Source organism: Globicephala melas, chromosome 6, assembly GCF_963455315.2.
Source record: "Globicephala melas chromosome 6, mGloMel1.2, whole genome shotgun sequence".
Classification (NCBI taxonomy): Eukaryota; Metazoa; Chordata; class Mammalia; order Artiodactyla; family Delphinidae; genus Globicephala; species Globicephala melas.
This window is the reverse complement of record NC_083319.1, coordinates 53,418,331-53,430,366: the sequence shown is the minus strand read 5'-3', so window position 1 is coordinate 53,430,366 and position 12,036 is coordinate 53,418,331. Positions and strand designations below refer to the sequence as shown.

Below are 12,036 nucleotides of genomic sequence, written 5' to 3'. Positions count from 1 at the left end.
TTCCTGGGTTTCTGTACGTCCCTTCTCCTCTCTGTCTAAAATGTAAATAGACGCAGTGAGTGTCACCACCTGGGATGTTGTCAGCCAGCCCTGCCTTTGCCGTTTTCGAGTTAGTGGGAATTAACTGACAATTGTGTGAAAGCAAAGACAGGACCTGGGTGGGCCCTGGGGAACTGCTCAGCATCTAGTGTTGAGCGGGTGGAAAGTACCCACATCAAACTGCCTGTTTTATAGGTTTTCCTGAGCTCATTTACGCTCATCTCCTTCGCTGGGCCTCCCTAGGTTGCAGTCTACAGCCCATTGTCTTTGCCTTTAGCAGATGGAGACTCTCTAACCACACCCGCTCTTAGTTCGGCTTCTTTCATGCAGTTTTGGCTGAGCCTGGTCCAAATAAACTATTCCTCTGTGTGTCCAGAGGTAACTACGTGTTCTTCCCCTCTAGCGAATTCGAGGCTTGTGACCTTAACAGTAGCTCACGTCTGACTCGCCCAAACCATTGAGAAAGAACCCTTTTCCTTACCCGTGACGGCTAAGCAAATAGCCCGTGGTTCTCACCCGTAGTGCTAACAGCATGGTCGGGTTCTCTTTCTCCCTTCTCAGCCAGTGTGGCAGCAGTCATCCTTCTCTGTAACGTAGTGACTCAGACTGGACTCTTGTCCATACCCAGAAGAGCTTGTGCACATTTTCTGAAGTGGTTTAAATTAAGGGCTCATGCAAGTCATTACCCCAAGTCATCAAAACAGCAATTAACTCAATAGCCATGACACTAAGCTAGCTGTTTTTTTCTGGGGAATGTGAAACTGGAAACCAAAGCTGCAGTGTGCTTGGCTCAGCTGTGAGTTTTCCACGAAGCAAAACTAAATATTGCAATTGTAAATATTGTAAATATTTGAGTTCAGAGGGACAGTAGACTACCTCTCTTTTTTGGGGAAAGGATCATGGGGACAAAATGAGAAGTACGGAATAAGGAGAGAAAAAGATGAAGTGTCCAGTTCCGGAGGAACATCTTTATAAATGAATACCCACAGCTTTTCTGTGTTGTTTACTGTATCATGCATCATCTGGTATACTTAACATATTCAAAAACTGTTCTGGTTAAACTTCTCCTAGGGGAATAGTATCTTTGGCAACAATGCTATAGAAAATTTGGGCTAATTTCATTATACATAATGACTGTGTATAGTTATATTCCTTTAAAATTATATTTTGAAGATTAAATTATACTTTTCATGAACTAGAAGAGCTAATTTTATAAAGAAGCTATGAAAGCTTTCTCTAAAAAGTATTCTGCGTATTTCTCTACAGCTTATTTGACCTGATCATTTAATGACGAAAACCTAAGTTTTTCTTCAAACTAAAACCTAAAAGCCTGATACTCAGGAAATATGGCAGTAATCAGACTTTTCCAGCCAAAAGAAGATCCCACAAATACTACAACCAAAGGCTTTGGAAAAAATGTTTTTTGTTTTATTCCTGATTGTAAAATTAACATGTGTACATAGATTATTTGAAAGAGTACATAAAACTATAAAGAAATGAACGTTAGTAATGTAACCCCATTATGAGACCATTGTTAGCACTTTTGAAGTTTTCCTTTGAAAACGTTTTAACGCAGATGTGTCAGGCTATTTAATTGTACCCATTATTAGATATTGTTAATAACTAATGTTGCAGTGAACATTTCAGTGTATTAATCTTTGATTTTCTGCCCATTTCTTTAGGATATATTCTTAGAAAGGGAATCAATTTGTTTAGGCGTCTGACATATTGTTAAATTGCATTTCAGACCGATGATACTGATTTTCACTCATTAGTGTTTCTGTGTGTTCTGACTTCACTGTACCCTCAATGCCACGGAGTATTATTTTTTGATCCAGTTTTTCTCAACTCTGGCTTTCACTTTGGAATCAGTACAAGAGTTTTAAACGAACAAAAACAAATACAAACAAACAAACAAAACAAGCCTATGCCCGAGCTCTACCGTAAACCAATGAAATCAGAATTTCTGGGGAGTTGGAGGGCCAAGGCATCTGTAAGTTTAAAAGCTCCCAAATGCATCTAGTGGATAGAAAGGATTGAGAACCACTTTGCTAACTGAGTAAATGAAAACTACTTCAAAGCCCTTTGATATCATAGCACATTAGAATCTAAGTGGTATATGTTTGCCTTATTAGCTTGAAAAACAAACATACTGTGCAATTAGGGTCTGGCCAAAATATTTTGCCCCAAGTGGATTTTCACACGCTTGGAAAAAAATAAGGTCATCTCTGCCTCAAAATAACTCCCCCCGTTCCTTACCGTCTTACCAATTAGTTTTTAGAAAAGTTTTGCAGGGCCTTTTCTACTTCTTCCGATTTCATCTCTAAACTTTCTGTCTCTGAGGCTCCTTCAGAAGTAGTACATTTTAATTGTCTTGGCTTTCTCATCGCTCTTCAGTTGTTTATCAAGTATTTCATTTATTTTGGCATTTTCTGCACCAGGCCATGCATTGTCCATGCAAGAGTCTTTCTGTATTTCAGTGTAACAGCGTTTCCCCATCTTATTTGTTGTTTGGTAGATAAAAATACTGAAGAAGGCTATAAATAGCGTGATAGAAATACTAAAGAAGGCCTGTAAGTAGTTTGACCTGTCAGGTTTGATGATGCTCCAGGCATGTTCTGGGTCCTTCTGGTTGTTAGTCCAGGGAAACCTTTGACGCTCACCCTATTAGGGTAAGTTGGTGTGAAATAGTCTGCTCTTTGGCGAAATATTTTCCTGTGCATGAGAAATAGGGAAGGGAATGTTTCCTACGCACTTCTAGTGATCTTACCTGAAACTCTGATGCCAGACAATTACTTAATCTCCTTAAAGGCTTTTATTTCCTCATTTCTATCTTGCCCCTGGCGCCACACCTCACTCTTACCCAAGAAGGAGAAGTCCCTTTGCCACATCCCCAGTACTCTCTTATAGCCAAGAGTGACCCTATGATACAGTTTTGTCCAACTACATGTGAACAAAATTCTGCTGGCAGATTTGGGAAAGAGTTTCATTTTCCAAATAAAAGTGCAGTGATAATGGAACCCCTTTCCCTTCTAGCCTTGAATTTAGATGTGACGTCTAGAGTTTGATGGCCATGTTGCAACCATGAGGTAACAGACCCGAGAGAAAGACCAAGTGAATAGCAAACATGGCTCTGCTATCTTTGAGCTGGTGGACCAACACTAACCATTGCCTGCATCCAGACTTTTTTGGGGAAGTAAACATGCTGTTATTTGAGTCAATGTTAGATGGATTTTCTGTTACACTCAGCTGAGAGCATTCCTGGTTCACGCAGATATTAGTCAGTATCACGTTTAGCCATTGATCGTAGCTTGTTATTTCCTATTTCTTCTGTATAAGAGCTGAATTTTAAAGTCCAAGACCATTCCTACAGGGGGCAAGGCCAAGCTATCTCGTTATCTCCCTTTTATTCTCTTCTCCCTTCGGCAATGGTCAGATTTGGGCCAGTTTTGGGGCTAAGAACTGGGGAAAGTCACTGCTTCTTATTGTCTGTCTCTGATTATGTCTCTGCCTATGCTGGTAGGTCAGCTTGCTTTAGTCTAAAGCTATTTCGGCTTAATTCAAATAGAAAAAAATGGGAAGTTATTGTCTATACCAACTTCTCCAAGCTTTTCACTATTGATTTTGGGCCCACAGACACACATAATAATAGTTGTTTGCTTCCTTTTTGCTCTTGTTTCTTGCGGATTTCTGTCTTTTACAATCCTGGTAAGGTGGGGAAGCTGATATCTAAGCAGGATATTGGTACCTCTTTTGCTCTAAGTCCATCTGTATTACTCTAATTTGACACAATTTCCCTCATCTTTAATGACTGACATAGTTGTGGGAATGAATGTAATTTGAGGTTACATCTATTTGTTCTGTGCTACCAAATGTTATGCCAGTGCCTTAATTGGTTTTGTTAGAGTGAGCTTGAAGCCACAGGTATATAAAACAATTAAAATGTTTTGGCGTTTTTCATCAGTCACTGAAGCATCATAAATTTTTGATTGCTATGTGATGAACATATTTACTGAGCACAAGTAGATGTGATTTATATGAGTTCAACTAGAGGATGGCAAAGAAAATGCAAGTATGTTTGAGGTGAAAGAGAAATGTACCAAACATCCAGTCATCGCTATAGTAGCTAAGTGTTGAGTCAAGAGGGAAAATAAAGGTAAATTTAACCTTTTCCTCCATATAATCATCACCAGCTTTAGCTATTTCAAATTTTTAGCTAAGTGATTTTTAGATTGGTTTTGTGTTGTTTTCTAGCTGTTCACGATTTATTTCTATTAAATGTGTAGGAATTTATAGAACTGGTCCGTATTTTGCCCCCATACTTGTCATCTTAGGTCTGTGGAAGTATCATGTAAAAACAGGTATTTACAATGCTGGGCTTGAACTAAACTGCTGAAACAAAGACCTGGTTTATTTGTAACCAAGAATCACCCAGTTCATCTTCTTTTTCAGATGTAACATGTACTGGACCGTGAAAACAGCTATGACAAAGAGCTTTCTTTGGAGACTAAGTCATATTACTTGCTCTCTGGAGCGTCCTCTTTACATAGCCTGTCACCATGATTCTAGCTCCATCTGATTGGAACAGAGATTGATCATGGAAAGAAGCGAGCCTATGTAGAATGTTACTTCCTAGCAGAGTGCCCAGGAAAAGGGTGCCAAGGAAAACCCAGACAGGTCCTTTGCACATGGACACATGAGACCATGTAGTGACCTCCTCCCAGAGAAAGCTCTTACTAATAAGAAACTTTCCTTTTTACTTATTCACTTTCCGCTTCCTTTGTGGCTTGATAACTGGGTGCAAGCTTCACCCTGACATCTTGACTTTAAATATATAAAAGGAATTTTTGTGGTCTACCCTGTACCCCAGGCTCATTGGTATATTCTCTGCATGTTTCAGGTGAGAGCTAGGTCAGTTCCCTGTGAGATCAGGATGTGAGTGGAGGAGACTATGTCCCTTTCTTGACTCTTCATGTCCTTCTAGAGATGTTCTGACTCCTTCTTATCATTCAGACTTGGAACCAAAGAAATCAGATTTTATTCTAGAAACCCGCTGCCAAACCTTGAAGTCCCCCAACCTCAGGCTGGGTGGCAGTGATGGTCAATTGCAAAGGGGCAGTGTTCTTCCCTGACAATACTGAAGTCATTGCTGAGTCTTCTCCACATTCTTAGGAAGTAGACAAGTTAATAAGTAGTTACCTTACTTCTATACCGACAGAGGAACTGGCAAGAGAATTAAACCTCTCAGTTTCTGGGGCTCTCGTTTAGACCCCATCCTGTGTTGTCATTCAGGCTCCTGGCCTTTGCTCTGTTCCTGGCTCATCCCAGAGGAAACGGGCCAGACTCCATCACCTGGTTGGCCTGTGAGTTCTCCCCCTCTTTCCCAGTCTCTCCTTGTTAATTATCAGCACAGACAACCCCCATGTGATAAGACTCTATAAAATCCTCCCAGGCCTCAAGTGATGAGGGTAAGAACTAAAAAAATATCTCTGCCGTGGAAGCTAATTATGTATTTTTAATTAATTGTTCCAATTAGTCCCACTCTTTTCAGTTATGTTACTCTATAACAATGTCAGCTGGGATGCTTCTGGAAGTAGAAATTTCTGTAATGGTCAGGTACTCGTCAATTAAAACTCTTACTCTATGCAATTAGCTTTTTGTGTTTTCATGGCAATGCTGGGGAGTATGACAAGCAGCATGGATGCAGCTTACTCGAGAATGAATGGCATCAATCCATTTCTATCCTATAATTTTGATAGCGTATACATGTTTTATTCTAGAGAGAAGTCAGCTATCAAAGATAGTCCAATTAATGATGAAATATTGTAAAAGACCTAGTCTTGCCCCTTTATTTATTAAATTTTGTAATGTAAAATTGGACAAACAAATAATAATAGCAGCAGATGGTGTATAGTTAAATATAGTATATATTTGGAGGCAAATGGCTTTCAAAGATTTCAACGAAGCACTTTGAAAGAGTATTTAACATTATTGTCACGGCTCTTTGTGATTAGCATATTTATTTGGTCATTAGAATCAGGCTTCTTCAGGATCACAAATAAGGAAGAAGAGGATAGGCTGGTTTTAGTTACCTACCTGGGCCTCCTAAAACTTTTTTATCTCAGATATTCAGGATTTTCCTTCTGTAGCCTAAAATTTTATTGTACAATAAAGTTGGCTTTCAAATAGAGCTAAGCACAGCATGACAGTTATTGCATGATTATTTAATAACTAGAATTCTTTTTACCACAGTCTGTTTTTTAAACATATTATGAACTATTACAAACATACAGAAAAGTACACAAAACATAAATCTATAGCTCAGTGGTTACTCATGAAGTAAATATCCATGTAAGCACACCAAAGTCAAGAAGTAAAATATTGAGAGCAGCCCTTAAGTCCTCCTCATGTCTCTTCCCAGTCACTCCTTGTGCCTCTCAAAAAGCAACTACTTTGAAGCAATTTCATTCGGCATTCATTTTCACGTTTTGGGAAGATGGCTGTTGGTCTCGTTGCTTCTTTAAAAGCAATTTTCTTTGTATGCGAACTGCATTTAAAATTTCTCTTTGTTTTTGGCTTTCAGCAGTTTTACTGTGATTTGCCTAGTAAAGTCCTAGGCGAGGACTTCCTTATTTATCCTATTTGGAGTTCACAGGACTTCTTGAATCCACAGTTTATTGTTTTTCATCATTTTGGAAAATTCTCAGCCACTATTTTTTTTTCTTTTTTTTTTTTTGCGGTACGCGGGCCTCTCACTGTTGTGGCCTCTCCCGTTGCGGAGCACAGGCTCCGGATGCGCAGGCTCAGCGGCCATGGCTCACGGGCCCAGCTGCTCCACGGCATGTGGGATCTTCCCGGACCGGGGCACGAACCCGTGTCCCCCGCATCGGCAGGTGGACTCTCAACCACTGCGCCACCAGGGAAGCCCTCAGCCACTATTTCTTAAAGTGTCATTTTGGACTCATTTTTTTCTTTCCTGTCTCTCTAGGATTCTGGAAGTATGTTGGAGTTTCTCACTATTTTTTCTACCCTCTTTAAAAAATATTTTCCAACTTTTTGTCTCTGTATGTTAAGTATTTTTTTCTTACTTTATTCACTAATTTTAGTTCATTAAGTCTTTTTTCTATTCTGTATAAATTGCTCTAAACTGATCCATTGAGGTCTTAATTTTGGTTATTGTATTTTTTGATTCTAGAATTTCTACTTAGTTCTTTTTCAATTTGAAATGTCCTTTAAAAATAAATTCTATTCTGTGCTGAATTCATAATCTGGTCTTTTAACTCCTTAGAAGAGTAAGCATAGTTTTGTTTTTATGCTTTCTATATTTTGTTGCTATTCATGACATACCATACTTTGATGAATGTCAGAAAGATGATGTGATGTTTCCCTAGACAATGGTATTCAATGTGTTATTGATGTGGTGATATCAAAAGAGCCAACTAAGATTCTCTTTGGATTGATTCATAGACTTTTTTCTTTTTGTCATGAAAAATTCACAGTCTGTACTGAAGTAGAGGAAAATGTATGAGAACTCACAAGAATCCATTACCCAGTTTCAACAATTATCAACATTTAGCAACCATAGTTATCTTAAAGTTCATGCCTGATAAATCTAATACCTGGATCCACTGTGGATCTATTTCCATTGTCTGTTGGCTCTATGTCTCTTTTTCTTGTCTTCTTGCTACTATTTCTTTGGGTTTCAGAAACTGTATTGAAAAATTATTTGTAGAAATAATTTGATGTGTAGGATAATTTCTTTCTGTAGGGAAGATTTATGTTTTCTTCTGCTACATGCCTGGCAGCTCTTGAATCTGGAATCATCTTAATCCAATTTCAGGGACGAAGATGATTCAAAGCTGAGCTGAAATTGCTGCAAGAACCAGTCTCCTTTGGGTCACTCTGTTAGGGTGACCTAGGCTCTCTTACCAAGTCCAAGACTACAACATTTGTGATTTTATCTCCATGAAACTGCTAAAAGTGCTGCGTAGCCCTTTGGCTGCCCCTTCCTGAATTGGTAAATTCCGTCAGAGGAAAAACCCAAACATTAGATCTTTACTATCTCATTAACTGTCCAATGCTTTCAAGCAGAATAAATATATGTGTGTACATTAGTTATCCTCAGAAAGAAGATTGGTCCAGATCTGCTGATCTTCCATTACTAGAAGCAAAAGCCTATTCTACACATCTTAAACAATCTCTCATCCTACAGTCTTTTTTACTAATCATTTTTAAAGGGCAGCTTGAATTGTAATATACAATGATTGCTTATGGATTAATTGATTTCTATATCTACCAGTAAGAATTTATTAATCGCTGTTTCTGTAAGCTCTTTGTTTACTCTCGGGTCCTTTTCTCATTCTGATTTGTGTCACAATACAGGCTCTCTGACTCTTTGGCTTCCAAGTAGGTGTACCCAAAGAAGGCCCTGGTAGAAAATTGGAGGGTGAGAGTAGGGCAGAGATGTCAGGGTATTCTTACCTCTATTTTTGCTTCCTTTGGTGTCTCTGGCAGTAGCTGGGTCTCCTTCATGGTCTAGCTCTTACTGAAAGGCTCTGGCTTCTGGGTTGTGGTAACATATCTCCTCCCATTGTTTCCCCCACCCCTAAAAATGTTAGAGTATTCCTACAGTTGCTAACCTGTGGGTTGCCTTACTCTTTTTGGATTCTCAGCCCTTCTATCACTGTGTAATCAGTGATACCTCTAAACTTACCTCCAAATTCCCACCATATAATAATACCCCCTATTTTAAAGACCTAGTGCAGTTACTTTATCTGTCTATAGGGTTTTGTTACAGTACGAAACGTGTAATACGCAGTATTTATCCGCAGGAAAGGTACAGTCTTGACAAGGAACAAATGACGTCTGTATATGAAGAAATGACAGACGACCATGTGTTAAGTGTCAGCCTTGATGGATTTACACAAGAAGGCCAAAGCAACTCAAGGAAGGGAGACACCCCCTGGAATCCTCAGGACCTTTTGGTGGAGGTAAGTCAGGTTGTGTGGTAGAATAGAATAGAAAACTCTCCAGGTGGAGCTGAAATAAGAAGTTTCTGGCAAACAAAACTCTAGATCAAAATCTGCATGGGAAAGTAGCTTTTGAAATTATTTTTCCATTCAAACTAATGACATATATGAGTCACTTGGTGATTCTTGTGCATGCTTTGAAAAATCTTAAAACTTCGAAAAACCTTTAAAACCGATGTGACGGCATTTTCTCTTTTTTTTAAGATTTAATTTTATTTATTTTTGGCTGTGTCGGGTCTTCGTTGCTGCACATGGGCTTTCTCTAGTTGCAGCGAGCGGGGGCTACTTTTCATTGTGGTGCACGGGCTTCTCATTGCGGTGGCTTCTCTTGTTGTGGAGTATGGGCTCTATGCACGGGGGCTCTAGAGCTCAGGCTCGGTAGTTGTGGCGCACTGGCTTAGTTGCTCTGTGGCATGTGGGATCTTCCTGGACCAGGGATCGAACCTGTGTCCCCTTCATTGGCAGGTGGATTCTTATCCACTGTGTCACCAGGGAAGTCCCTGTGATGGCATTTTCAATCTCACTTTACACCTTTGATCTTACTAGTTCATAAACTTGAGCTTCACTGGAGATAACCCTGTCATTCACTGCAAACAAGTTCTGTCATTTCAGGTGCTACCAACAGACAACCAATTGAAAACTGAGCGATGAGTGGTAGTCAAAGAACTCTTGAGCAAATACGTAGTTTTCCGGTGAATAAGGGTTCATGATGGGTGCATGACGAAATGCTGTTTCTAAGCCAGGATGTGACTCTACTTTTGGGTGGACTGAAGCATTTGAAGTAAGTTGGGAGATAGAAGGTGTTGTGTGAAACCAATTATTTGTATGTGGATTGTCACTCTGGAGCTCATTTTTATCGTGTTGCCAGGCTGTGGTCAAGCCCAGTGCTGGGGGATGAACATTCCTCTAGTTTGGTGTGTATTGTTTCTGGGCAGTCAGTGGAAAGAGCATTGAATTTGGAGTCAGATCTAACTTGGAGACCCCTCTTGGATCTTCCTTGGCTATTTGATCTTGGGGAAAGCATTTAACTTCTTGAGTTTCACCTTCCTTATCTACAAATTATTAAGAGTATTGCAATCTCGTAGGAGACTGTTGTAATAATTTAGGTGAAAGTGCTTAGTAAACTCTTACAAATGTAGCTATTTCTTGCACAAACATTTGAGCTGCCCCACCATGTCTAAGCTATTGTGCTTGGCCAGGTTAGAAAATTTGCTGGGGGAGAGATCGTAGGCACCTAATGGTACTTCTACATAGGACCTTGTCCTTATAAAACAGGCAAGGGAGAATCACATAATTTTCTTTCTTGCTTTTTTATTTTTCATTTTTCAATTGCCACTCCTAAAACTGACTTATAGAATATTTGCATTCATTGTACATATTGCTCACACGATGCGCTTGGCTCTGCTCCAAAGGTGGAAGTTGAAATAAATGTTCGTATTATAACTAAACTCTATCTCCTTCCCTCTCTTGTATCCTGGAGTCCTTATAATATATACACAGCATAAAATGTACATGAAATAACAAGTCATTATTTGCAAAGTACATTTTTTCCCTCTCTGGGGCCTTATTAGCAATTAACAATCTTAAAATTTTATCTCCCAAGCAGGGTCCTCATCAGGTATTCCTTGACTCCATTCTGTTAAGCATCTTCACCAATCATTATTAAGCCACCTACTAAAAATCGGGGGAAAAAAACCAGCTCAAGGGAGCCTCCCCTGACCCCTACTGCAAGCTAATAGCTTCCCCTATCCAGAACAAATGCTAAAACTGGTCAGAAGTCACATTTACTCTCAGAATAATAGTCTTTTGCAGTTTATGCTTATCTTGTCACCCAACCACAGTAATAATATGTTTGACATGAACTGCATACTAATTACTTTTATTATTCCAGAAGTTTCATTAGCAACAGTCCTCCCTTGCCCCTAATACTCCCAAACTCCCGAATGTCTAAAAATACCATCTTAACTATATCCCCGAAGACAAAATAAATTCCAGCATACACATTTTATATTTGTTCCTCCACCTCACTCCCACCCTTGCCGAATCTTTCAGCCATCACACCAAAAATGCTAAAAATCAGAAAGAATATCATCATGATTTCTCAAAAAGAGCGCTTACTTTGAACTTAAGAGGACTTTAAGAATCTTCTCTTAACTCAGACTGAGAGACAGTTGGATACTTTCTCCCTTCCTTAAAACAAACAAACAAATTATGGTCTGTACAGATTTTTAATTTTATTAACCAGTTTTCAGCTTTTAGAAGCCTAGAAAATAAATGTAAATACCGAACTTCTGAATGCCAAGATTTAACTTGGAATTTGAAAGTGGATAATGAAGAAACTTGAGGCAGTCAAAATAAATGAAATAGCCTCCATGGATCACATTCAAACTTCTGTTTTAAGCAAAATTTGGGCAAGTGGTTCGTAGCAGATGAGAAGTAGTGACTCGGAAATGGAAATGTGGTTGCCCTGTGTTGTAGTCAGTTCGAACTGCCATAATAAAATACCATAGATGGGGTGGCTTAAACAAGACACTTATTTCTCCCAGTTCTGGAAGCTTGGAAGAACAAGGTGAAGGTGCAGTCCTATTTTTCCTAGTCCTCTTCCTGGCTTGCAGACAGTCAGCTTCTCACGTGGCCTTTCCTCAGAGCACGTGTGTGAGGAGAAAGAGAGACTCCCTGGTGTCTTTGCTTTTAAGGGCACTAATCCCATCATGAGGGTCCCATCCTCATGACTTCATCTAAACCTACTTACCTCTCAAAGGCCCCATGTTCAAATACCATCACCATACCATTGGGAGTTAGGATTTCAACATGTGAATTTTAGGGGGACAAAATTCAGTCCATAGCGCTCTGCAAAAGTCAGATATACCAGCAGCAGCCAAAAGAGAAAGTAATCCCTTGATAGGGAGGGATCAAAGAAGAACTACTGTAACATTTTATTGTTAAAAGGGACCATTTAGTTCAGGAA

At 39.4% G+C, this 12,036-nt stretch overlaps 1 protein-coding gene across 1 annotated transcript in view; it reads left to right on the top strand.

Moving 5' to 3' along the window:
* LOC115863855 (uncharacterized) overlaps window positions 1–12,036 on the top strand; it is a 130,735-nt gene that overhangs the window by 26,224 nt on the left and 92,475 nt on the right. The window contains exon 3 of the mRNA XM_070045837.1: window positions 8,871–9,029. Coding sequence (XP_069901938.1) covers window positions 8,871–9,029 — 159 coding nt within the window. The remainder of the gene's footprint in view (window positions 1–8,870; window positions 9,030–12,036) is intronic.